The sequence below is a fragment of the Erpetoichthys calabaricus genome, chromosome 13 (genome assembly GCF_900747795.2).
Source record: "Erpetoichthys calabaricus chromosome 13, fErpCal1.3, whole genome shotgun sequence".
NCBI classification, from domain to species: domain Eukaryota; kingdom Metazoa; phylum Chordata; class Cladistia; order Polypteriformes; family Polypteridae; genus Erpetoichthys; species Erpetoichthys calabaricus.
The window spans coordinates 60,889,485-60,911,843 of record NC_041406.2 but is presented as its reverse complement, the minus strand read 5'-3'; the positions used below and the strand labels follow the sequence as shown (position 1 = coordinate 60,911,843).

General features: G+C 35.5%; 1 protein-coding gene across 1 annotated transcript in view; it reads right to left on the bottom strand.

The window, feature by feature from the left end:
* Positions 1-22,359, bottom strand: part of si:dkey-256h2.1 (uncharacterized protein LOC337520 homolog) — a 316,260-nt gene that overhangs the window by 177,724 nt on the left and 116,177 nt on the right. Inside the window, exons 5-6 of the mRNA XM_028817047.2 lie at positions 12,524-12,664; positions 9,623-9,756 (exon numbers count right to left, since the gene is read on the bottom strand). Coding sequence (XP_028672880.1) covers positions 9,623-9,756; positions 12,524-12,664 — 275 coding nt within the window. The remainder of the gene's footprint in view (positions 1-9,622; positions 9,757-12,523; positions 12,665-22,359) is intronic.

The following is a 22,359-nucleotide window of genomic DNA, read 5'->3' as shown; positions in this document are numbered from 1 at the left end:
TGCCACTATCAGCTGGAAGAAAGTTCTATGGTCTGAAGCAGACCAAAATTAAGCTTTTTGGGCATCACAAAGCTAATGCCAATGTGGCATTAGCAAAACACCCCATTACCCTAATGGTGTGACTGCATCATGATGTAGGGATGCTTCACCGTATCAGGCCCTGCGAGGCTTGTGAAGGCAGAGGGTAAAATGAATGCTGCAAAATACTGAAAATCCTGGAGGAAAACATGGTAACATCTTCAAGAAACCTGTAGGTTGGGAGAAGATTTGTTTATCAGCAAGATGACTCCAAGCATAAAGCCAAAGTTATAATGGCACAAAAACAATATTAATATCCTGAAATGGCTGACTCAGAGTCCAGATCGCAATCTAACTCAGTATTTGTGGCTGGGCTTGAAAAAGACTGTTCAATCATGATTGCCAACAAAAGCAAGCTGTATTGCAATATGAGTGCATTACAGTGCTCAGATTACTTTGGGACTCAGAGACACTGCTGCAAAATACATTTTAATGTTGGCAAAAATATGTTATGCTTTACGCCATGTGAAAAATGGATGTAGCACCTTGTCAGTCAGTTTGTGTCTCCTAGTACAGCCGGCATGATAGAGTTTGGCTGAGATATTCCTTACCTGTCGGCCAGTTCCCTGGGAAGTGACAATAAGAAGCCAATATAAACTGATGAAAAAAAAAAGTTCTTAAGTGCAAATACACAGCAAAGGACTTCTTAAAGGAATTAAGATAGAGTTTGTACATCATATAATAATAATAATAATAATAACAATAATAATAATAATAATAATAATAATTCATTACATTTATATAGCGCTTTCTCAGTACTAATCACTTTTGAGATTGTCGCATCAATGCACATTATAATAACAACTAAGTGATATGCATTATTACTCATGTGAATTGTCCTTTACCTGGCTTGGCTGCATTTCCGTGCTTGATCAAGGATGTTGTCATTTTCCATTTCCTCTGAAATGTTGCATACGCTTTGGTCAGATTTGCCATAAATATCAGTATGTTCTCCTGTTAAGTTTTCTTGACAGGAGAACATTCCATACAAGCAAGTCAAGTTTAACAAAACTAGGTTCAAAACAAATTGACCCCCACCCATGAGAAAGAGAGCTAGGTCAGCAGAGTAAAACTTTAATAATAGTAAAAATATGTAGATAAATAAATGTATTCAAATAAATAGAACAAAAAAAAAAAGAAAATCAGAGGGGAGAGAATCTGCTTCATCAATGCTTTAAATACTTATTCTAAAATTTTATTGATCAGATCCTGCCAGGTTTTGAAAAAGTTTTGTACAGATCATCTAAGTGAGAATTTTATTTTTTCCAATTTTGAATAATATAGTATATAATATCAGTTACCCACTGACTAAAAAGAGGTGAGTTAGAATTCTTCCAGTTGAGCAAAATAAGCCTACGTGCCAACAGTGAAGTAAAGGCAATTACAGTTTGTTTGTCCTTCTCCACTTTAAGCCCATCTGGAAGTACACCAAACACTGCTGTTAATGGGTTAGGAGGGATTGTGACACCAAGGATGTCTGATAGGCATTTAAAGATTTTATTCCAGAATGTTAATTTGGTGCAGGCCCAAAACATGTGGCCTAATGAGGCTGGAGCTTGATTGCAACGTTCACAGGTTGGATCTTGCCCTGGAAACATTTTGGACAATTTTAAATTAGACAGATGTGCTCGATATATAACTTTAAGTTGAATAATTGTATGCTTTGCGCATATGGAGCTTGAGTGAATTCTGTGCATTGCTGACTTCCATTCCTTTTCTGATATGTTGAGTGAGAGATCCTTTTCCCACTGTACTCTGGGATCTTTGAAAGGAAGGGACTTTAAAATGTTTTTATATATTATGGAAATGCTGTCTGAGTCCTCAAGACTGATCAATATTTCTTCTGGAATAGAGGTAAGTAGGAGGTGTGGGAAATTGGGTAGGTTTTGTTTGACAAAGTTTCTAATTTAAAGGTAGTGAAAGAAATGTATTGCTGGAAATTTAAATTTGGAGTGTAATTATTCATAGGATGCAAAGACTTTGACTATATACAGATCTCTAAGTGATTTAATCCCAAATGTTTTCCAGATATTAAAAACTTAGTATGTTTGAGAGGGTGGAAAAAGGTGGTTCGCATGCAGAGGTGCCACAGATAAAAGCTTCTTTATCTTAAAATGCTTCCTACATTGGTTCCATATTCTGAGTGAGTGAAGCACAATTGGGTTGTTAGTATTTTGGCGATGACTTGTACTTACTGGGGTACAAAGCAAGGAATATAAAGAAGTACTGCAGGATTTTATTTCTATTGCAGACCAAGACTGTGTCTGTACATCTATTTGTGTCAATGTCCAGGTTTTTATAGCTTGTATATTCACCGGCCAGTAATAAAACTGAAAGTTAGGTAAAGCCATGTCACCTTCTTCCTTAGGTCATTGTAAGGTTGCCCTTTAGTTACGTGGATGTTTTGAATTCCAAATAAATGAGGTTATTGTTGAATCTAATTTAGTAGTATCTGTTCTTATCAGTTTAATTTCTTAAAAAATGATTTATTGATGCAAATTGGAATGTTTTGAAATAGAAAGAAAAGATTAGGAAGGATATTCATCTTGACAGTGTTAATTCTTAGATCTAAAGTGAGATGAAGGGTTGATCATCTATGCAAGTCTTGCTTAATTTTTTCCATGTAGACAGCAAAATTTTGTTGATAAAGATCTTTACGTTTACTTGTGATGTTTACCCCTAGGTATTTAAACTGATCTGCGATGATAAAAGGGAAGGTGTCCAATCTAATATTGTGTGCTTGAGAATTCACTTGAAAGAGCACACTTTTAGTCAAATTAATTATGAGACCAGAAATCTTTTGAAATTCTGTTAATGCTGTTAGGACTGAAGGCACAGTATTTTGTGGATCAGATATATACAGTACCATATCATCTGCATATAGAGAAATTTTCTGTTCAAGTCCTTCTCTGATAATCCCCTTTATCTCATAAGCATTTCGATAGTGAGCTGCCAGTGGCTCAATGGTGATTGCGAACAGAAGTGGTGACATGGGATATCCTATTCTAGTACCACATTCTAGTTTGAAGTAGTCTGAGTTAATGTTGTTAATACAAACTGAAGCTTCTGGACAGTAGTTTGATCCATGCACAGATGTTCGGGCCAAACCCAAATTTCTCCAATATGGAGAATATGGAAGATTGGAAACTAAGTGTCAGCTTTTAATAAATCCAGTTTGGTCTTGTGACATTACCGAAGGAAGCACTTTCTCAATCCTTCTAGCCAGGTCTTTGGAGAGTATCTTTACACCATAATTCAAAAGTGAGACTTGTCTGTACGATGCTGTCAAGTTTTCTTATATAAATCCTGACGTTTATGTGAGAAGTAACCTCTGCACATTTCGAGCCTCTATTTGAGCTACGCAAGCTTTATATATGAGACCTCACATCCTGTTGTTGCAGCATTAGGTGGAAAGCACCAACCAGTTCTGGATTGGGCACAAGTCGTTCCCAAGGTAAAGCCACATACTGACCTATGAACATTCGCACAAGGCCAATTTGGATATCCCATTGAATCTAACAAGTTCTGCTTTATGGTGTAGGGGGATATTCAAAGCACCCATACAAGACCCAAAAAGACATTGGGTGAACATATGAAATCCATAAACTAGGTACCCATGTCTGTGCCTTAAATATATGTACCCACAAGTTAACAGCTCAAACAAGTTTTTGTTTTTCCCTTAAAATACCTACTGTATATTACAATTTATCTGTCATACCATTTTATTAAAATCTAATTTAGGATTTAATTTTTTAATATTTCACATGAAACATTACTTCAAGTTTATAAACTGTCATCACTGCACTGTTGTCACCATTGTTTATACGATCAACAAATACCCACCAAGGTGTCTCCTGGGATTGTTGCACAACTTCATTTCAATTACTTTCCTTAACTTTCTAAAGGTTACGCAATTTATACTATAAACTTCTTTCATGTAATCCCACATTTAAACATATATATATTTTATGACACAGTCTGTAGTTTTCATACTTAAAATGCTTGTTTCATTTCCCTGGAATAACAGCTGAAACTGTTCTTCATCTGCCTCCTACAGCTACAACTCATATTATGTAAATGTATCTTTTTGTTTAGAGGCACTTGCTACCCAGGCAAAAATGTATTCTAAATCCAACAACACTACTTTTATTAAAAAAAAATCTTTGTTGAGTGTGCTGGACTAATTTGTTTATTAAACCCAACACATATAAAAGCTCTCAAATCAGAATTCTCTTTCAGCTCAGTGTGCTTTAATTTTGTGAAATAAAGCAGCTCTCATTGTAATTAAGCAATGAATTTGTTACAGCCTTTCTAAACTGCACTAACCCATCTTCAATACGCTTAATTAATTCAGTAAGCCAAATAGTGCCTTTTAAATATCATTGGACAGACTCATTTCAGATAAATAATAAGCATAATAAAAGTATGAGATAAATAATCTTAAAATAAGTGGTTAAATGCTAGGATGACACTGAGGATGTCAATTTCAAGCTAGTCCAATACATTACCACACTAACTTCTTCGAGGCTATTCAAGACTTTTCAGATACAAATATCCTCATCAGAATGTAACATTGAGATACTGGGAAAAAAAACACCAAACTGACAAAGATGCAGAAAACACTGAAGCACAAGGTGCCAGCAATTCTCCCAGAACTGACCAGAGATTGGTGGCCTCTGGTAATTAACAAAAAAAACAAAAAAATTTTCTCTTATACTCCAGAGACTAAGGGTTGAGTTCAAACTGTATTTTGACAAAGAAGATAGGCATGGACTGAGGATGGCCCATATATGTCTCAGCTCGGGGCTATGCTGTAGGAGTAATGAACAGCATTGACTGAGCGATTGCTGCAATTGAGTCAGGCCATGCCTTGTCAACGAAGCTCCATGAGGAAAATACAAAATGATCAAAATGCATCATTTCTAAGTAAATCAACTCCTGTCAACTGTTTGTCAAGCAAGGTGGCAAGCAAAGAGCTGCTAGAACTGTGAAATGGTATAAAGCCTATGACAGTGAACACTTTAAAAAGAAATGCAATTTTCTGACTGGTTCTTAAAGATTTGAAATACCATTCCTAAATTGGGAAGCACAGGTCTCCATCCTTAAGGCATATTGGTAAGATTTTTTTTTTATTTATAAAAAAAAAGTCATTTAAAGAAATGACAATGCCTCACATTATTGCAATTATCTGACAGCTGGTAAATGTCTGTAACTATGCTAGAGGTAGCAGCAGTGCTGCTTTCTTGTGACATTTAATTAAATAAAAAAATGTTAGCTTTTCACCTCAATGCAAACACTGTTAAGCATATGAACGAGGGCTGTGGAGTCGTGAAAAGAACTGTCCGACTCTGATTCCATAAAGTTTAAAAAATACAACTTTGATTCCAACTTTAGTACATGCCAAGTTTATAACAATGGTTTTACAGGAGATATTATTATTCAAATTAGTTGGGAATTATACTATTGTAAATCACAATGCACACCCTCACCTCATATGGAATTTGGGGAAATGAATGCCCTACCTAATAAAAATGTGTATTTTTGGTATGCAGCGGGACTCAGTGTAGTTATTGGCGCAGGACTTTTTAACTTATATACGGGTATGAACCGACGGTTAGCATGACAAATGCGGGATGATGCCTATAAAGTGTGCTAAAAAAAAATAGAAACAAAAAATTCTTGTTTACATTTTAAAAATCTAATCACAACATTGTTTTTTCTGAGCATCAGATATTCAGAGCATATGGATCAAACAGATGTACAAAGAGCCGTCAAAACAGGCCATTATTACACAATAAAAAAACAAAGAAGTCAGACATCTAGAGCAGATCTCCACTGGTTTTCATTACAGATGAAAGTATCTGACCTTTCTGAGTCATGTTAATACTCGCTGGCCAAACCAAATTGTGACTCACAGAGAAACAAAATGTGCATTAAACAAGAAAAAAAATAGTGAATCATGTTGAACTTGCACGTGAACACATTCTTCCTCATGGTTTTGTACCTGATAACAACTTTGTGCAGATAGATCAATACTACATTGACAAGGCTGATTTGACAACTGCATGTGAATACTGCTTCTAAACGCAGTGCACATCAAAGTACATCCAGGAACATTTTGTTTTTTCTCATTTAATTCTGAGCAGCTTCAAAGTGTAGATGTCACCTTATAAGGGACACTGTGGTAAGTGTAATAAATGTCATCCAGCCTTAAGTAAATAAAAAAAACAGAACTTGCCATTGCAAGCCAAAACAGAGCTTGAAGTAAATGAAAATATATGTTCTTGTCAAAAGTGCATTCCTATATTGTGAATCTTAACTTTGTAGTGGTTAACTCAAAATAAAATCTCAATAATTAATGTGCCTTCACATACCAAAATGCCATACCTCTTGCCATTTTTTCAGCAATCTGTCTAAAGCAGCCAGTCACCAGAGCACATTAGTAAACAATGCAGCAGACAAGAGCAGAGTATCAGTGGGAACATGGTTTAAAACCAGCCCCTCACAATGCTGTAATGTGTATATAACACACGTAACTGTACACCTTGGAGTTGCACTGGCACGCATGTATTGCTTGTGCTGTGTAGCTTAAATCTTGAAGCACCCCAGTGCAGGCTTTGCAGCCAAGCTTTGTGGGTGCCAGCATTTATACGTTAAACTTTACCAACATTATATGTGAAGTATCACTGTGTTAGCCATTAAAAAAACAGACAGATGTCACAGCTGGAGCATTTGTTCTTACCCAGAACACTTTTCCATCAAGAGCACTTTTACACTCTGGTATTGCAGTCAGAGTGGAAAAAAAACCAATGCAACTCCTCAACTCCACTAAAAAATAGCCGATCCATGACTCCAACTCCTACTCCACAGCATTGATAAGAGCAAAACAATGCTGCACATGTGCTCTCTGACACACTCACACTCACACTCACACTGAGTTCTTTCAGTCAACAAATTATTCAGCAGAAGTGTGTCAATGGGGCTCCTTTATACCAAAAGGAATAAGTCTCTATAATTTCTCACTGGGACTGTGACTGCCAAGTCAGACATTTTCTCTCTTTTTAATTTTCAACCTCTTTAGTCATTCTGGTGTGTGTTCAGACCATATTGTTTGTGTATATACAGTATATTTATTTGTTTATTTATTGATGTTTTTATCTCTTTGAAGAGCTTCTGTAAAAAGCCAAATTTCCCCCTAGGGACAAATAAAGTTCTATCTAATCTAATCTAAACTGATCTACTGTGCAGGTTATCTCACCCTTGAAATTAGAGGGGTCATAAAATTTAGTTTATTGATTTGCTTTTGTATGATAGGCATTGGATGTTATGGTGATGCAGTGTTCAGTGCTTCTGCCTCACAGATCCAACATTCCTTGTATGTTGTTTAGCTAGAGTTTGCAAATTCTCCTCATGTCATGATTTTTTTTCTTAAGGTGCATTAGTTTTCCGTTAATGGATAAAAATGTGAGTGTTATGTTAATTCTAAAATGACCCATCTGAGTAGAAATGTGCGCATGAGTAGACCTTGTGATGGGCTTGGTGTCCCATTCATAGTTAGAACATTAGAACAATCTAGACGAGAACAGGCTATTCTGCAGAGCAAAACTCGCCAGTCCTATCCATGCAATTCTTCAAAATCAAGTCTAGTTCTGAAGACCCCTACAGTCCTACTGTTTACCATAATACTTATTAACTTATTCCATGTGTCTATGGCTGTCTGTGAAAAACATCCTAATGTTTGTGCAAAATTTACCCTTAACAAGTTTCTAACTGTGTCCCTGTGTTCTTGATGAACTAATTTTAAAACAACAGTTTCAATCCACTGAACTAATTCTCTTCATAATTGTAAACACTTCAATCATGTCTCCTCTTACTCATGTTTTGCTTAAACTGCAAAGGCTCAGCTCTTTTAATCTTTTCTCGTAACTAATCTCCTGTTGCTCTGGAATCAGCCTAGTTGCTCTTCTTGGTTTCTTTCCTGTGTTCAGTGGGGCTAGAATAGGCACTGCCCCACCAGATACCCCAAACTGCATTGTAATGTTAATGTTGTCAGGAGTTTAACACTAGGATTACCAGAGCCTACGAAAAAACTCGTATATCCGGCCCACCTTAAATCGCTTCTTAAAGGCACTAGGATATTTTTTCACATCACTAGATAGCAATATTCTATTTCATGTACATTAATCCCACAAAACATAAATGTGAGGAAGATGTAAGATTATCAGATATTAGTCGAGAAAACCTTTTATTAGAAGTACTACATTCCTGAAAATTAAGAACAGAGAAAGAAACCTTTTCTAATTTATTGTGACAGACCTTTAATAGTGTAGTGGTTATTACTGTTGCTTCACTGATAAAGAGTCCCAGATTCACATCCTTGCTAAATATCTGTCTGCATAGTCTTTACATTTTCTGCATGTACAACGAACCCCTTTAAATATTTTAGAAATATACAGATTAGGGTAATTAGTTATTATAAATTGATCTAGTATTAGTGATTGTGTCCAGTGATAAATTAGCATCCCATTCAAAACAGCTCTTTGCCAGGGTACGCCTGACGTGACCCTGTACTCGAAGAAATAGATTCAGAAAATCAATGACTTAATGAAAATGTTGGGAATACACATGTTTGCTTGGTTTTGATTTTTTTTCTTATTAGACATGTAGCCTTACAGTATTCTTTATTCATTAATTAGGCCTTGTAACAGTTAAGTTAGGCATTTCCTGTTATTTGTTCTATTTTGTTTCTCCATCATACGGTCTGCCTGTTGTAAAGAAATTCATTTATTTATCAAAATGTATATTTTTTGTCACTGACTTATACTGTAAATATACACAACATACAGATGTTAGTAACAGCACATATTCTAATAATTGACCATCATTTACTTCTGATAAGAGCACTTCAGATTCTGCTCAAAGAACACACTTTTTCATGTATTTTCAACAATAGTTCATAGCTGAGATAAGCCTTACACATCCCAACAGTCTCTTGTCACAAGGGAGAAGGATTGAGCTATGAATAACAAAGCTGAAGCGTACTTTGCTGTATTACTGTGGATGCATAAGAGAAACCTATACTATAGAGAAATTCAGAATTCTCTGTTAGTAAACAAGAAATCAAATGGTTGATAACCTGCATCTTCTGGGCCATCTGGTGAGTAAAATAAACTAAATAGCCCCAGTGTACAGCAAGCCTTGAGAAATGCAATCTAAGAACAGTTAAAATTGATATTTTGATAAAATGTCCATATATCATTTTGAAATTACATTTAAATTGATTAAAACAGGGACAGAATTTAGACATTACATCAAGCCTGCATTTTTTGTCTTGCTGAATTTTGTTTCATTTCATGCATAAAATTACAAAACACATTATTTTATATAGCAACTTTCTATAGCGAACACTATTTCAAATTTTTTACACGTGTTAAGTATGTGCTATATTTATTCCAATTTTCAAGACACAACACCTGAAATGAGTTATGTCAAAAGCACAAACCAGTAAAAGAAACATACACCTGCATTCTGCACAGTACTCTACCTTTTGGTAGCTCCACAGTGGCTATTGCTCCAGCTTCACCTTGCATGACAGTGTTGTTGAATACATTGACTATGTGAAATTGCTTCATAAATGACTGTTCAAGTTCTTCTTCCAAATTTTCAAAATAATCAAACCTATAACAAAGAAGAAAATAATATAACAATAACAAATTTTACATATTGCAAAACATATTGAAATTTACACAATATCAAATTAAATCCCTAATTGTTCATTATGGTGAAGTCAACTCATTTGAAGTGGTGAGAAGTTGCTTGGCATGACAGCCAATAGTCAGTTCTACACTGTTTATAAGTGGGGATGAATAAGAAAAGAAGCTGTGCGGGATGGCTGAATTCTTTAATTATACTGTTTGTCTTTCAGCACGTGCTCCTAACCTCTGTCTTTCTAAGGCAGTGAGCGTTATATACTGTACATCCTGTATAGAATGCAGCTGGGTGCCAGTAATATTCTGTGCCGCATTTACCACCTTCTGCAATGCCAATCTTGACCTGAGTAGGTGCATCACCAGGATATGATGGAGCTTGTGAGGATGGACGCAACTGTACACCTATAGAGGTTTATGATGACACACGGAGAAATGGTACCTATCCTCAGATCTGAGGAAGCAGAGATACAGGTGAGCCTTTCTGACCAAAGATGAAATGTGCTGTGCTCACTTCAATTCATCAGTTATGGTCACTACAATTGTTACTCTCAACAGCATTCCTTCCGATGTAGATGTCAGTGTGTTCTGGCTTCTGCTTTCTTAAGTCTATGACCAGCTCCTTGGTTTTGCTGACATTAAACTTGAGATTACTGTCCCAGTACCACTTAGTCTTATGTTAAACCACGTTTTGGTAAGCTGTCTCATTGTGAGCGTTCAAGCCTATAATGGTGGTGTCATTAGCAACTTTAACGATGAGTTGGAGCCGTGTCCGGTCACACAGTTATAGCTAAACAAGGAGAACAGAATGGGGCTCAGCACACTACCATGTGGGGTACTCTTGTTGAAGGTCAGCATGGAGGATGTGATGTTGCCAGTCTGAAGCCTGTGGGTTAGGAAGGAAAAAATCCATTTGCAAGGGTGATGCTGTCCTAAACAGAGGAGTTTGTTCAGCTGTGTTGGTATACCACTGCTATCTGTTGAGCTGTAATCTTTAAACAGGCGTTATGAAGTACAAGGGATATGGAATCCTCAGTGGATGGGTTGTGTATAATAATCATAGCAACACACTAACTTCTTATTGAGCCCTGAGAAAAAATAGAAGTTTAAACTCAGCATACTTATGTATGATTAAAAGTGTAACTCATATAATGGGCCACTTATGCCAAATTCTATTTCAAAATTTACTTTTGTCTGTTTTAAATTAGTTTTCCAGTGATTACCAATAAGAGTTACAAGGTAAATTCAATGAGAAAATATGACAAGAAAAGCAATCTAAAAATAATTCAAACATGATGAAGTTAAGAAGGACAAATACTAAAAAAGCAAAAAAAAAAAGTAAAAAAAAATACAAAATACAAAGCAGTGCAGACATACAGTATAAAAATATAAAAGTTATACATTAAAGTAATGTGCATGCATTAATACAGAGAAATGTATTTTTAAGTAGAACTTTAACTACTGAAAGAATCAATACTATCAAATTAAATTCCAGAAGGTAACAACAACAATATTTATTTATATAGCACATTTTCATCCAAATAATGTAGCTCAAAGTGCTTTACATGATGAAGAAAGAGAAAAAAAGACAAAACAAGAATTAAAATAAGAGAAGACTAATTAACATACAGTAGAATAAAAGTAAGGTCCGATGGCCAGGAAGGACAGTAAAAAACAAAAAAAAAACTCCAGACGGCTGGAGAAAAAAAATAAAATCTGCAGGGGTTCCAGACCATGAGACCACCCAGCCCCCTCTAGGCATTCTACCTAAAATAAATGACATCAATCAGTCCTCATTGTATTCAGGGTTCTCACCCTGAACCAACCTTCATAACATTCTGTAACCCCAGTTGGAGGGCAGAGCCTATGTTGGCAGCTCTGTGGGCCAAGACTGAAATTAGCACTAGACAAGGAGCCAGCCCATCTCTAATTAAAGGAACACTTCACAAAGAAATGATTTTTTTATGTTACTTACCCCATTTACCCCATGTAGTTTGTAGTGAAGGCCTAGAAAAAGACAGGACTCTTGACCAACAAATGAGGGGGAGAGGCAGGTATTCAATTCAAAAAGTGACTCCCATGAGGCCTTTAGTTTCTTATTTATGACTTGCTCTGTTCATTCCAAAAGTAACTAACAATATTTTATAAAAAAAAAGCATGCATATTGCACATTCTAAGAATAGGACTGAATAACTGACATGTGGATGATGTGACACAGGTACCGTGAGATTTGTTTTTCTTTTTTCATGGACATTTTTTGCATTGTTTAACTTTGTCTAGCGTTGCTCACTATATGGCTAATTATTTTATTATAAATAAAGGAGATGCTGTCAAATGTTGCATTTCTGATGTACTATATATCTGTAAGCAATGAATGTACCAATTATTTTTGTAATTCATACTTCAGGCACAGTACTCTAGCACTGGAGAACTGACTAGGAATCAAAACCTGTCAAGTCAAGACCAGCTGGACATGTAGGGTTTATTGTCCATTATGTTTAATACTGCACATTCTTACTTTGATCCTTCCTTTTTTAAAATATTTTGCCACTTGCTGTATTTTAGGGTGTCTCACAGATTTGCTGCCTGTCACATTATCCCACTTACAACATAGAAGGAAATGGAGGATATTGTGCTATTAAAATACAAAATCCAGGAAAAATTTGGGGGGAAATTCTCATGATCACAGTAGTACGAGAGATCTGCACTAATCCATAAACGTTAAAATCTTTTCTTACCATTGTGCTTGCCAAGCAAGAAATCTGAATGTTGGAAAGAGCAACCATCCCATTTCTGCTAGTCTTCCTCGTCGATCAATGCCGAAGAAGAAACCAGAAGAAGATACATTTTGAAAGGACACATTCACTCTTTTGTGTGTCCTATAAGCAAAATAAAACAAATAAAACACTAAATAATCACACTTAGCATAGCTTACTGGAAAGCTATTTTTTTAATTCATAACTAATATTACATACTAATATTATACTAAATATACTAAAAATATAAGATATATGGTAATATCAGGATTTACTGTATGTTGCAACAATAAGCACAGTAATTCAAAATAATATTTTTTTCAGAGCTGCGCATTTCAGGTAAAAAAAAAGTTATTTACCAGTTTTATCTGAAAAAATACAACACAACTTTCAATGTGGAAATATATCAATGTAAGACAAATGAACCATTGTACAGAATTAAATGATAAAAAGGGACGAACTAGAAAATCTATCCTTTATCAGAGCTATGCGCAAATAACAAATTTGGAACAAGAGACTTTTGTATCATATGTTTCACTTAGGGAACTCCAATCATTCCAATTAAAATAATGTGAAAACATCAAACATCATGAATGATATAAAATAACATACTCAATTTTTGGAATTTGTGGGAAGAAATCAAAATACTTGGTCAAATAGGCTTAGAAAGAACAAGCAAACTCTAAGAAGATAGTGGGCCAGAAATTAAACCCATGTCCTCAGAGCCATGATGTACCACCCAACCAGATCTACAAGAGCAACATGGCTGTCCACTTCAAATTCAGGATATAAACCATTTTTGGCTGAAGTTAATGACTCTAAAGTGACCCAAAGTGAGAGTTCCCTGCAATAGAGTGGCATCCTATCCTACTTTGTTTCTTCTTTAGCTCTAAAGGTGTGAGGCCTGGCTTTCTGTTTAATTGAAATTCTGAATTCTGAAAAAGGACATTTGCTCCAATTTTTTATTTTTTTCACAAACAGCTCATTAACCACTTAATACTGTTTAATGATGTTAAATGTTTATACATTATAAATTTTGTGCTATCTATTGTGATTCATCTGCTTGATGCAAAAGATTTGTGTTAAAAATACCTTAAGAGCAATATTTTTGGATCATACCCATTTTAAAAGAAATCATACAAACATATTTATTAATTCATGAATTAATCTTTCAATATTGACAAAGTAAGTGCCTGAACAAATTATTTCAGCATTTCCAGCAAGCAAAGTGTGATGTTATCTTTTTAAATGTAGAATTTGTAAAATTCATTAAAGACTTACAGTAATAGACATTTCTGTTAGGTAACAACTTATGGAAAGGGTATCATCCAATTTTTGTGGGTTACTGAAGCAATTTTACACATGACATAAAAAATAATGCTGAAAAGTTAATGTTTCATCATGTGTCTGCTCTTGTTATGATATTGATATAAATGTTCAAAATGACTGAGTAAATGTTTTAAACATTTAGTCATAAAAAGCAAAAATGAAGCCAAGTGTAAAAAGTGTGTTTACTGAGTGTATACACACTGTCTCTGGTCTACTGCCCAATATTTCAAGCAACATCGTCAACATCTAACACACCATTAAGGTTTTTATGATTGAAATAATGAAATGCAGTGTGTTATTTTTAAATTGTATTTGATTTTTCATATTTTACTTTCATATATGCTGTTTAAAAATGTATAAACAGGCAGTGACATAGTTTAATTCATTGGTGGTCATTCAAAATAAGAATGACACGCATCAAGGTGTGACCTTAAGTGGTTGAGGAATCCGCTCCTTATATCTTGGGACAGGTTATGCCACTTATTTGAAATGTCTGCGAGTGTAGGTTTTTGTTCTCCTTCTCTGACCATCTTTTGTCTGACTCATCAGAAATGCGGTCAGCCTGCCATGAAAGCTGTCCCATGATTATGGTCTCCTAGCTAGAAATTTTAATCCAGCATTTTTTCAGTTGGGATTTGTGGGTGTTATTGAACAGGTTTCTATGGACAACATAGATTTTCTAGCAATGGCCCAGCCGAAGTAGAGGAAGTGAACAATCAGATAGAATGACAATCCAGTAAAGTTGGTCCTGCAGGCCTCAATTTTGGTTTTCTTTGACTTGGCATGATTTTTAAATTGATGTGTTTATATTGACTTCCTTGACCATCTTTATGTAAAATAGAAATGTCAATCTGTCAGGGAAAGCAAACCAGTGGCTTGCAAGAAGAAGAGGGCATGCCTGTCTATATTAAGCATGCATACCTTCTGTGTAGTCAGACGTGTTTTTCTTAAGTTCCCTGGTTCTACATATGCAGGTTTGGTTAGCTTACAGCCTCAAACTGAGAAGGTATGATTGAGTGGGGGTGTTTGTGTAAATGTTCCTTGTGAAAGATTGGCTTCTCATGCAAAGACGGTTGCTAAATTCTAGTAATTTCTGCTGGGATGACCTGAAAATGTGAGAAAGTGGCAGGACAGCGGATTAAATAAATTCATTTTTTCAATTTGCCTTGCTATCTAGGTAACATTTTCCTGTAAATATTTATAGTTTAGGTCTTCTCCCAGATTTCTTGCTTTTCAATAAACTCCACTGTGCCTCTTTGATATTTATTTCTGTGAAGATTATCAAATGTAGTATCTGCTATGTGTCGATGCATTGCATAATAACAATTTATTTTTTCAGACTGTGAAAATAGCACTTAACCAATAAATGTGAAATTTTCTGGAAAGGTATAATTAGTTTGAATTTGTACAGATGCTTTGATAGAGATGTCTTTTTAAATTTAAAATTATAATTATTTTACACTATATACATGGAATCAAGCCAAACACATTAGATGTAATTAACTCATTTATATTTTCTGGTGTAAACAATTGTAGAACTAACAGCTGTTGATTAGGTTCAGCAGGTTTTATTCTTTTAAAACATATTCCATGTTGAAGAGCTGATCTTAAAACAGTTTAACCCATGTAAATTTCCAGTCTGTTTAGTTTCAGGCCCTTTTGTGAATACAATCAGCATCCCCATTGAAAAAAACAAATTGTACATTTGGAGAAATTTCAGGTTGTTTAATTGCTTATTGAACATCAGCTGTGACCACAGCTAACACTGAAAATGTTAAACTACCTTTAGTAGTCTTCATTAAAATTGTAATTTACATCTAAATCAACAGTTGCCCTCTATCTCTTTAAACACTTCAGTGATATCGGTATAGACACAAGATGATATCACAGATCTTTTAAGATATCGCAGATATTTTATTTTACAAACCATTGTTCAACTTCTGGCAAATATGCAGAACATAAATAAGAAAACTTTTAACCTTCATACTTAAAACAGGAACTATGTTGAACTATGTCTTCTATGTATTATGTTGTTAGTGTCTCATAAAATCATCAACAAGGAGAGTCTACATTTTTGTCTTGTGATGAGAGACAGAATTAACATACCACTGCTTCTCTGGATTGAGAGGAGCCAGTTGAGGTGGTTTGGGTTTATACTTACAATACACTTTGGTGCCTCCCTGGGAGGTGTACAGTAAATTTAATAATATGGGGTTTCTGGTGCTGCTGGAACCACACTGAATTGGCATTCCTGGACAGTTATTTAGTAATCAACATTAAAGTCACTCTCTGACATCATAAAACATGAACTGAATGAAAAGACACAATAAAATTCACATTTCATGTTTGGAGTTTAAAAAAAAAGTTATTATTTAAAGTCCTTAGGCAAGCAGATATGTTTGAAGAATGGGACATTCTATGCCTTTCTGCATATAATCCCTGCTTTATATTAGGAAGATTTGTTATAGGTGAATCAGTGGCCATTACCAACAACTTTGATGTTGTTAGAAGAACAGCAGATGCTTTATAATATCAGATCATCCAGGTGGGTTTGGTGCTGTAGATTAGATAGTAGCAAGCATAGAGCCCCTAGAAGAAGAGGCAGGGACAGAAATAGCACATGCTGGAGAGAATAAACCTCTCTCTGTCTGGTGGAGTCTGGTGGACCATAGAAAGAGCTGGAAAAAGTTACTGAAGATAGGGTGGAGAGGACACGAATGTAAAAAAATCAAATTAACAAGGAGAGTAAATGCTGACTCAACACAGTCAACCATCTATAACCTTATTCTATTTTTTCCCTTATGTGATTTTAAAATTAATGGAACCTGCATACTCCAAGGTATATTTCTAGTATTTTTTTAAGTTCACAAATGATAAAGTACTAGCCATGTTACCTGTCAAAGGCAGGCAATAAAATAAAATTTAAAAAAATTAAAAACACCTTCAGTATCCTCATATATCAGAACCTCTCTTGACCAGCACTCCCTCTCTCGAGCATGTCCCTGTAAAGCCTGCTTCTCAAACTCTGTCATTTTGAGGAACCTTTATCCTGCTGTCTTTAAAGGGGGCTTTCAGCATTCCTCCTATGGCTTTACTCCTTCTCTTGTGTCTCACACTTGCATTTCCTCTTTTGATCACATCACCAAAGCCAAACAGACCAATCACACTGCTTGTAGAGACTGGACACACACACACACACGCACACACACACACACGCACGCACACACACACGCACGCACACACACACACACACGCACACACACACACCTTAGTATCTTATTATATACTTCATATGGCCACATATTAAGACATTCTTAAACATTACATATTTAAAATAAAAAAACTCTTTGACACACACTCACACACACAGCTATATATATTGTTTGGAAATAAGCATATAATTTTCAATGCTTTTGCTAAAGGATGGTGTTGTAATTTGTACCTAATTGTAAGTTTGAAAAACCCTATAAAAGTAAAAACTTTCTGATTGTATTATTGAAGGTCACTTAGCCAAATGTTCATTTTATTCATTGGCTGGTATGTCATGAGTAATCTTACTACTGAAGTATAATCAGAAAATAAAATCTGCAAAACAAAAGTATTTTTAGTAAAATATCCACAGGCTCATAAATATATTGCTTGGTTCTCATACCTGCAATTATTAATCTTAGTCTAAAACAAATTTAATCAATATTGTAAGTAATTTATTTTGAAGCATAGGCGCCACATATAGAGGACACTGCACAATGTCAGAATTTTTTCAACAAAAAAAAATTTTTAGCAAGCAAACAATAAACATGTGGAGGGTCATCAATCAATTCATAAATGTCATTGAATAGCAGAGGATGATATTTACCAAGTTTTAACTTAAGTTCTATGGAGTCTTTTCCATTTTGTCTTAAATTAGTCTTTAGCAATGCATTTAAAGCTGAGTGTTACAGTCATGTTTTTGTGTTGATCATTAAATTGTTTTTTTTGCACTTTTATTGTCTCCTGTGCTTTATCAGTTTGAGGAGTATTATTATTTTGTTGTGTTTGTTGTCAAGTACTTACATCAAAACTGTTATTAACTAAATTTGGAATATTTCCTACAAAATGACAAAAGAAAAAAAAACCTTTAGCCTACAACTGCTTTCAACAAGTATTTAAAACATCTGCTCTGTTGAATACTGAGGATCAGTATTCTGCCCCTGCTATTGGGTAGCTTGCAAAGCTCACAAGGTGACAAATGAAGAAATAGGCTCTGAAGCAAAATGAACAAGCTTTACTTGAACATCTTGCTCTGTATTAAATTAATTAATCAGATAAATTAAAACAAAGGTGGAATAGTGGCGCAGTGGCAGTGCTGCTGCCTCACAGTAAATAGACCAGAGTTCACGTCCGGGGTCATCCCTATGTGAAGTTTTCATGTTTCTCCATGTCTGCAATGGTTTCCTCCACGTGCTCGACTTTCCAGATTAGGTGAATTGGCAATGCTAACTTGGCCCAAGTGTGTGTGTGGGCGTGTATGTGTTCAATCTGCGATGGACTGGAGCTCTGTCCCTTGTTTGTTCCTGCCTTACACTTAACTGGTCTGGATTAACTAGGTTAGAAAATGATGTGACATGACAAATGATAACAATCAATTTTAATTAAATGCTGAATCCTTCCATACCGAAATATTACTGTTTGTTGAGACATGGCTACATATTGCTAGGGTGTGTTACCCGGAAAACATGGGTCATCATCAATAGTATTTAGGTCAACATTCAGGACAGAAACTTGTCCGAGACTGTGGATCCTACTAAAAAACTATTGCATTTCCTTTATTATTTGTTGATTTCTAGCTTTGAACTTTGCTTGTGCTACATGTCATGATTAGTTTTTATTTTTTGTCCTGCAGTTAATAATTTTTCTTTTGTCTCAGACTCTTTAATAATAATTAGTTATTTTTTTCTAGAACATTTTAGAATGGATGCTGTTGGCTTAAAAATATTTTTAAAAAGTTAATTTTGTGTAACATTTACTTTAGTTTTGAAGTTTCTATTTTACAGTGTCTGCCTTCTTTTTGGGCAACTGTTGCCTAAACGCAAAAACAGATTGCCGGGGTGTTTTCCCAGCAGTCACATAGTGAGATGTCATGGATGTGATACTTTATACTTTGGCACCGTGTGTCAGCTGGTATACAAGGATATGAAGAATAACAAACAATGTGGATGTGTGCTTTTATTGTGTTTTCTGGCTTTTGAATTTCTGACAATCTTCCTTTTGACAATTCAGGTTTAGTGTTTTGTTTTGGTAAGAGATCTTTTGAAATCTTAAGTTTTTAATTTTATTTTATTTAAGGTTTATTGTCCTGGTCCATTTCATGATTCTTTGATAATTAATTCGTATTGTTCCCTATTGGCCTAACAATATCTCTTGACTACAATTTAGCTTTCTGTTTTGGCTCTGACATCCTGAATTAAAAGTCGTCCCGGTTCTGACCTTTGCCTTGTTAATTTATCTGTAGTTTATTTCCCAATACATGGTTTTTGCCTTGGTGGCCTGTCATCTTTTTATTTGTGACAAAATGCAGGTGGAATCCTGTTGTAACAAAATTAATGGGACCATAAAAATATTTTGTTTTAATGGATAGTTTGTTATGTATAATATGTATACCAGTGTGCCCAGTGTTGCAGGTGATTTCCCACCTCTAATGGCAGTAGCGCAAGGACAGCTTTGTAGCTGCTCTGCTGTGTATGGTAGACAGTAAACCAAGGGCAAAGTAATTGGTTGTCCTCTGCAGGATCAGGCTTATTACATAACATGCTTGTTACACGATGTTTAGAACATTTAACACCAGGCTTTGATCTGCTCATAATCACACTCTCCCAGTCTGCCATAGCAGTGATTCCAAGATGCTGGTGTTCCACTTATCTGAACATGGGAGCTAAAGCAGGATGATTGCATCTGTACTTGAGCACTGAAGTCACAGCTTCTATTTTGAATGAAGTCTTGATACTGTACCTGCCTTCTCTATAAAGTACCTGTATTTTCCTTTCAAACCTGGACTCACCTTCCTGTCTCTTGTGCAACTCTGTGACAATACCTGTATAAAAGTACAATGCTTCTTAAACTGCAAGAAATATTTTACTTAAAAATGAGACATTAGATGTAAATATTTTTTAATAGAAATACAGGTATTGAAACAGAATGAAAATGAGACGTTCGATGTAACTTTTTTTTCAACATAAACTGATCCCATTTCTCACTTATTTTGCTCATCACAAAGAAAACTTTGAGAAGCACTATGAAACTCAAACAGTACAGTATCCACACACGAGACAACTACTACCATGGATGCTCAGTGGAGCACTGAATTCATCTAAACCTGCATAATGTCGTGCCTACACTCTCGCCGAACCTTGCCAAGACTGCATGTGACTGGAAATTTTGCAACAGACTGTCACTTTCTTTAGGTCTGACAAGAAAGAGGCTGTAAAAAGTGGTTGGACTTTTGAGTTTTGAGGTACTAAATGCAACAATAATCCATAAAAAGCAATGGTCATTCTTTCTTGCTCTGTGGTGATGCAAGCACCAAAAAACATTAATTGTTAATGAGACGACATGAACATAAACATTTTTGCTGCCTAAATAATCTCACTGCAATTATTTATTGCAAGGAGAGACATCTCTCTCAAAATTCGATGAGCATAAGGTCTTAGTTCAGCTCACAGCTCAGTTATTCCAATTATTCCAAATAAAATGAAAATATAGAAGAAAGTGCCTATATGAGTGATGCATAACATATTAATTCTCAAACCAGCTTAATCCAGATCAGTGGCACATGGAACTGAACCCGATAAAGGCAGAAACCAACACAGGACAGGGGGTCAGTTTACTTAAAGACCCACTTCTGCACATATCCACACTTACACTCACACAGGGCCAGCTTAAAATCACAAATTAACCTAACGTGTCTGGGCATGTGGAAGGAAAAAAGAATACCAGGAAACACTCACACAGCCATGGAAAGAACATAAAAATCTCCATACAGACAGATACGGATATTGCTAACCATTGCTTCACCTTACCGCTCACTGAAAAAGTGTTATGTTTCTTTTTCTCCTACCCTTTGCACATGCAGGAAGATACTCATCCACTAACAGCTCACATTGCTGAGCAAGCTCTGAACCCAGATAATGCCAAGGAAGACAAAAGTACAATAAAACAATGGTTTTACTATGTTTGGCTTTGTTTCCCCCCATTAGACGAGTTCTTACCTACAGTTCCTCCAACTCAAAGCTCAACTGGCTGGCAACCAGAATAGTTAATTGAGTACCAAATGGGAAATCCTCCTAGGGAAGGCTCCTGGACCACTTACAGAATTGGGGTTGCTTCAAGGAACCCCTGGGGGTATCATGCTAGAGTTCCACCTAACAGTTTCAGATGTTCCCACAATTCAAGTTCTCCAAGTTTTCCTGTCTACTATATAAATTATAAGGCCATGCATATGCTGCTGAGCCTTCTTCTTGCAACATGTCTGTCTTAAATTTCTCTCACTGAGTTGCATCCATGAAATAATTACCTCCTGGGCTGTTAGTATTACACTGAAGGGCAACACTCCCTATTGTTGAAAGTGTTTATTCACTGACAATGGTGTACCTCCTGGACATCTTATGATTTGACTCCCATCTGACACCACACCATTCTCACTACAGATGCAGTTTAAATTGATCCCTCCTTTACATTATCCAGTACAATGGAAATCAGGTCAAAACTCTTGGAATGGTACAGTTTAACAGCATGGTATTTGATGAAATCACAAATGCTTGTATCTCTATGAATTATAGCTTGGCCACAAACAGAAAATATAACTATTACAGTTTGGTACAATAATCACTTTCCTCTTATTTTTCAGCCTGATCCTGGACATGTCTCTTTAAGCCATCTCTTCTCACATTATTGAAACCAGTGATATGTTGTACCTCTGTCAAAATAATAAAATATTTGAAACTGCTCAACGGCCAGGCTAACCTGGCTTGAAGGTCTTTTTGCTGGGGCAAAAGAAGAGGGTAAAACAGCTTTTTGAAAAATGGCAAACAATAAAGCCTCAGAACAACTTTAGCTTCTGAGTTTAATAAAAACAAACAACATTTCTTACGTGTTATCTTGAACAGATCATGCCCAGAAGAAAAATATAAAATAACAAAGAAACAACATCAAACAACTATAAAATCAAAGTCACTTGAGTCCTCAGTATTATTGACTAACAAAGGGAGAACAATGATACCTGGACAGGGAAACTTAGAACTAGTGGCTGATGGGCTTAGAAATTGTATCTCATAACATTAGCTTACTTGTCTCATTGTCTGAAGAGGAGAGTCAAAGTGAATAAGTGAACAGACCTAAAGCTCTTAGAATTAGACCCCAGAGGCTATTGGAGCAGTAGACAGGATTTTTTTATCCAGCTTTTATAAACTGTATTCCTCCTAATAATAAATTCTGTGATGTCTCATTGTATATAA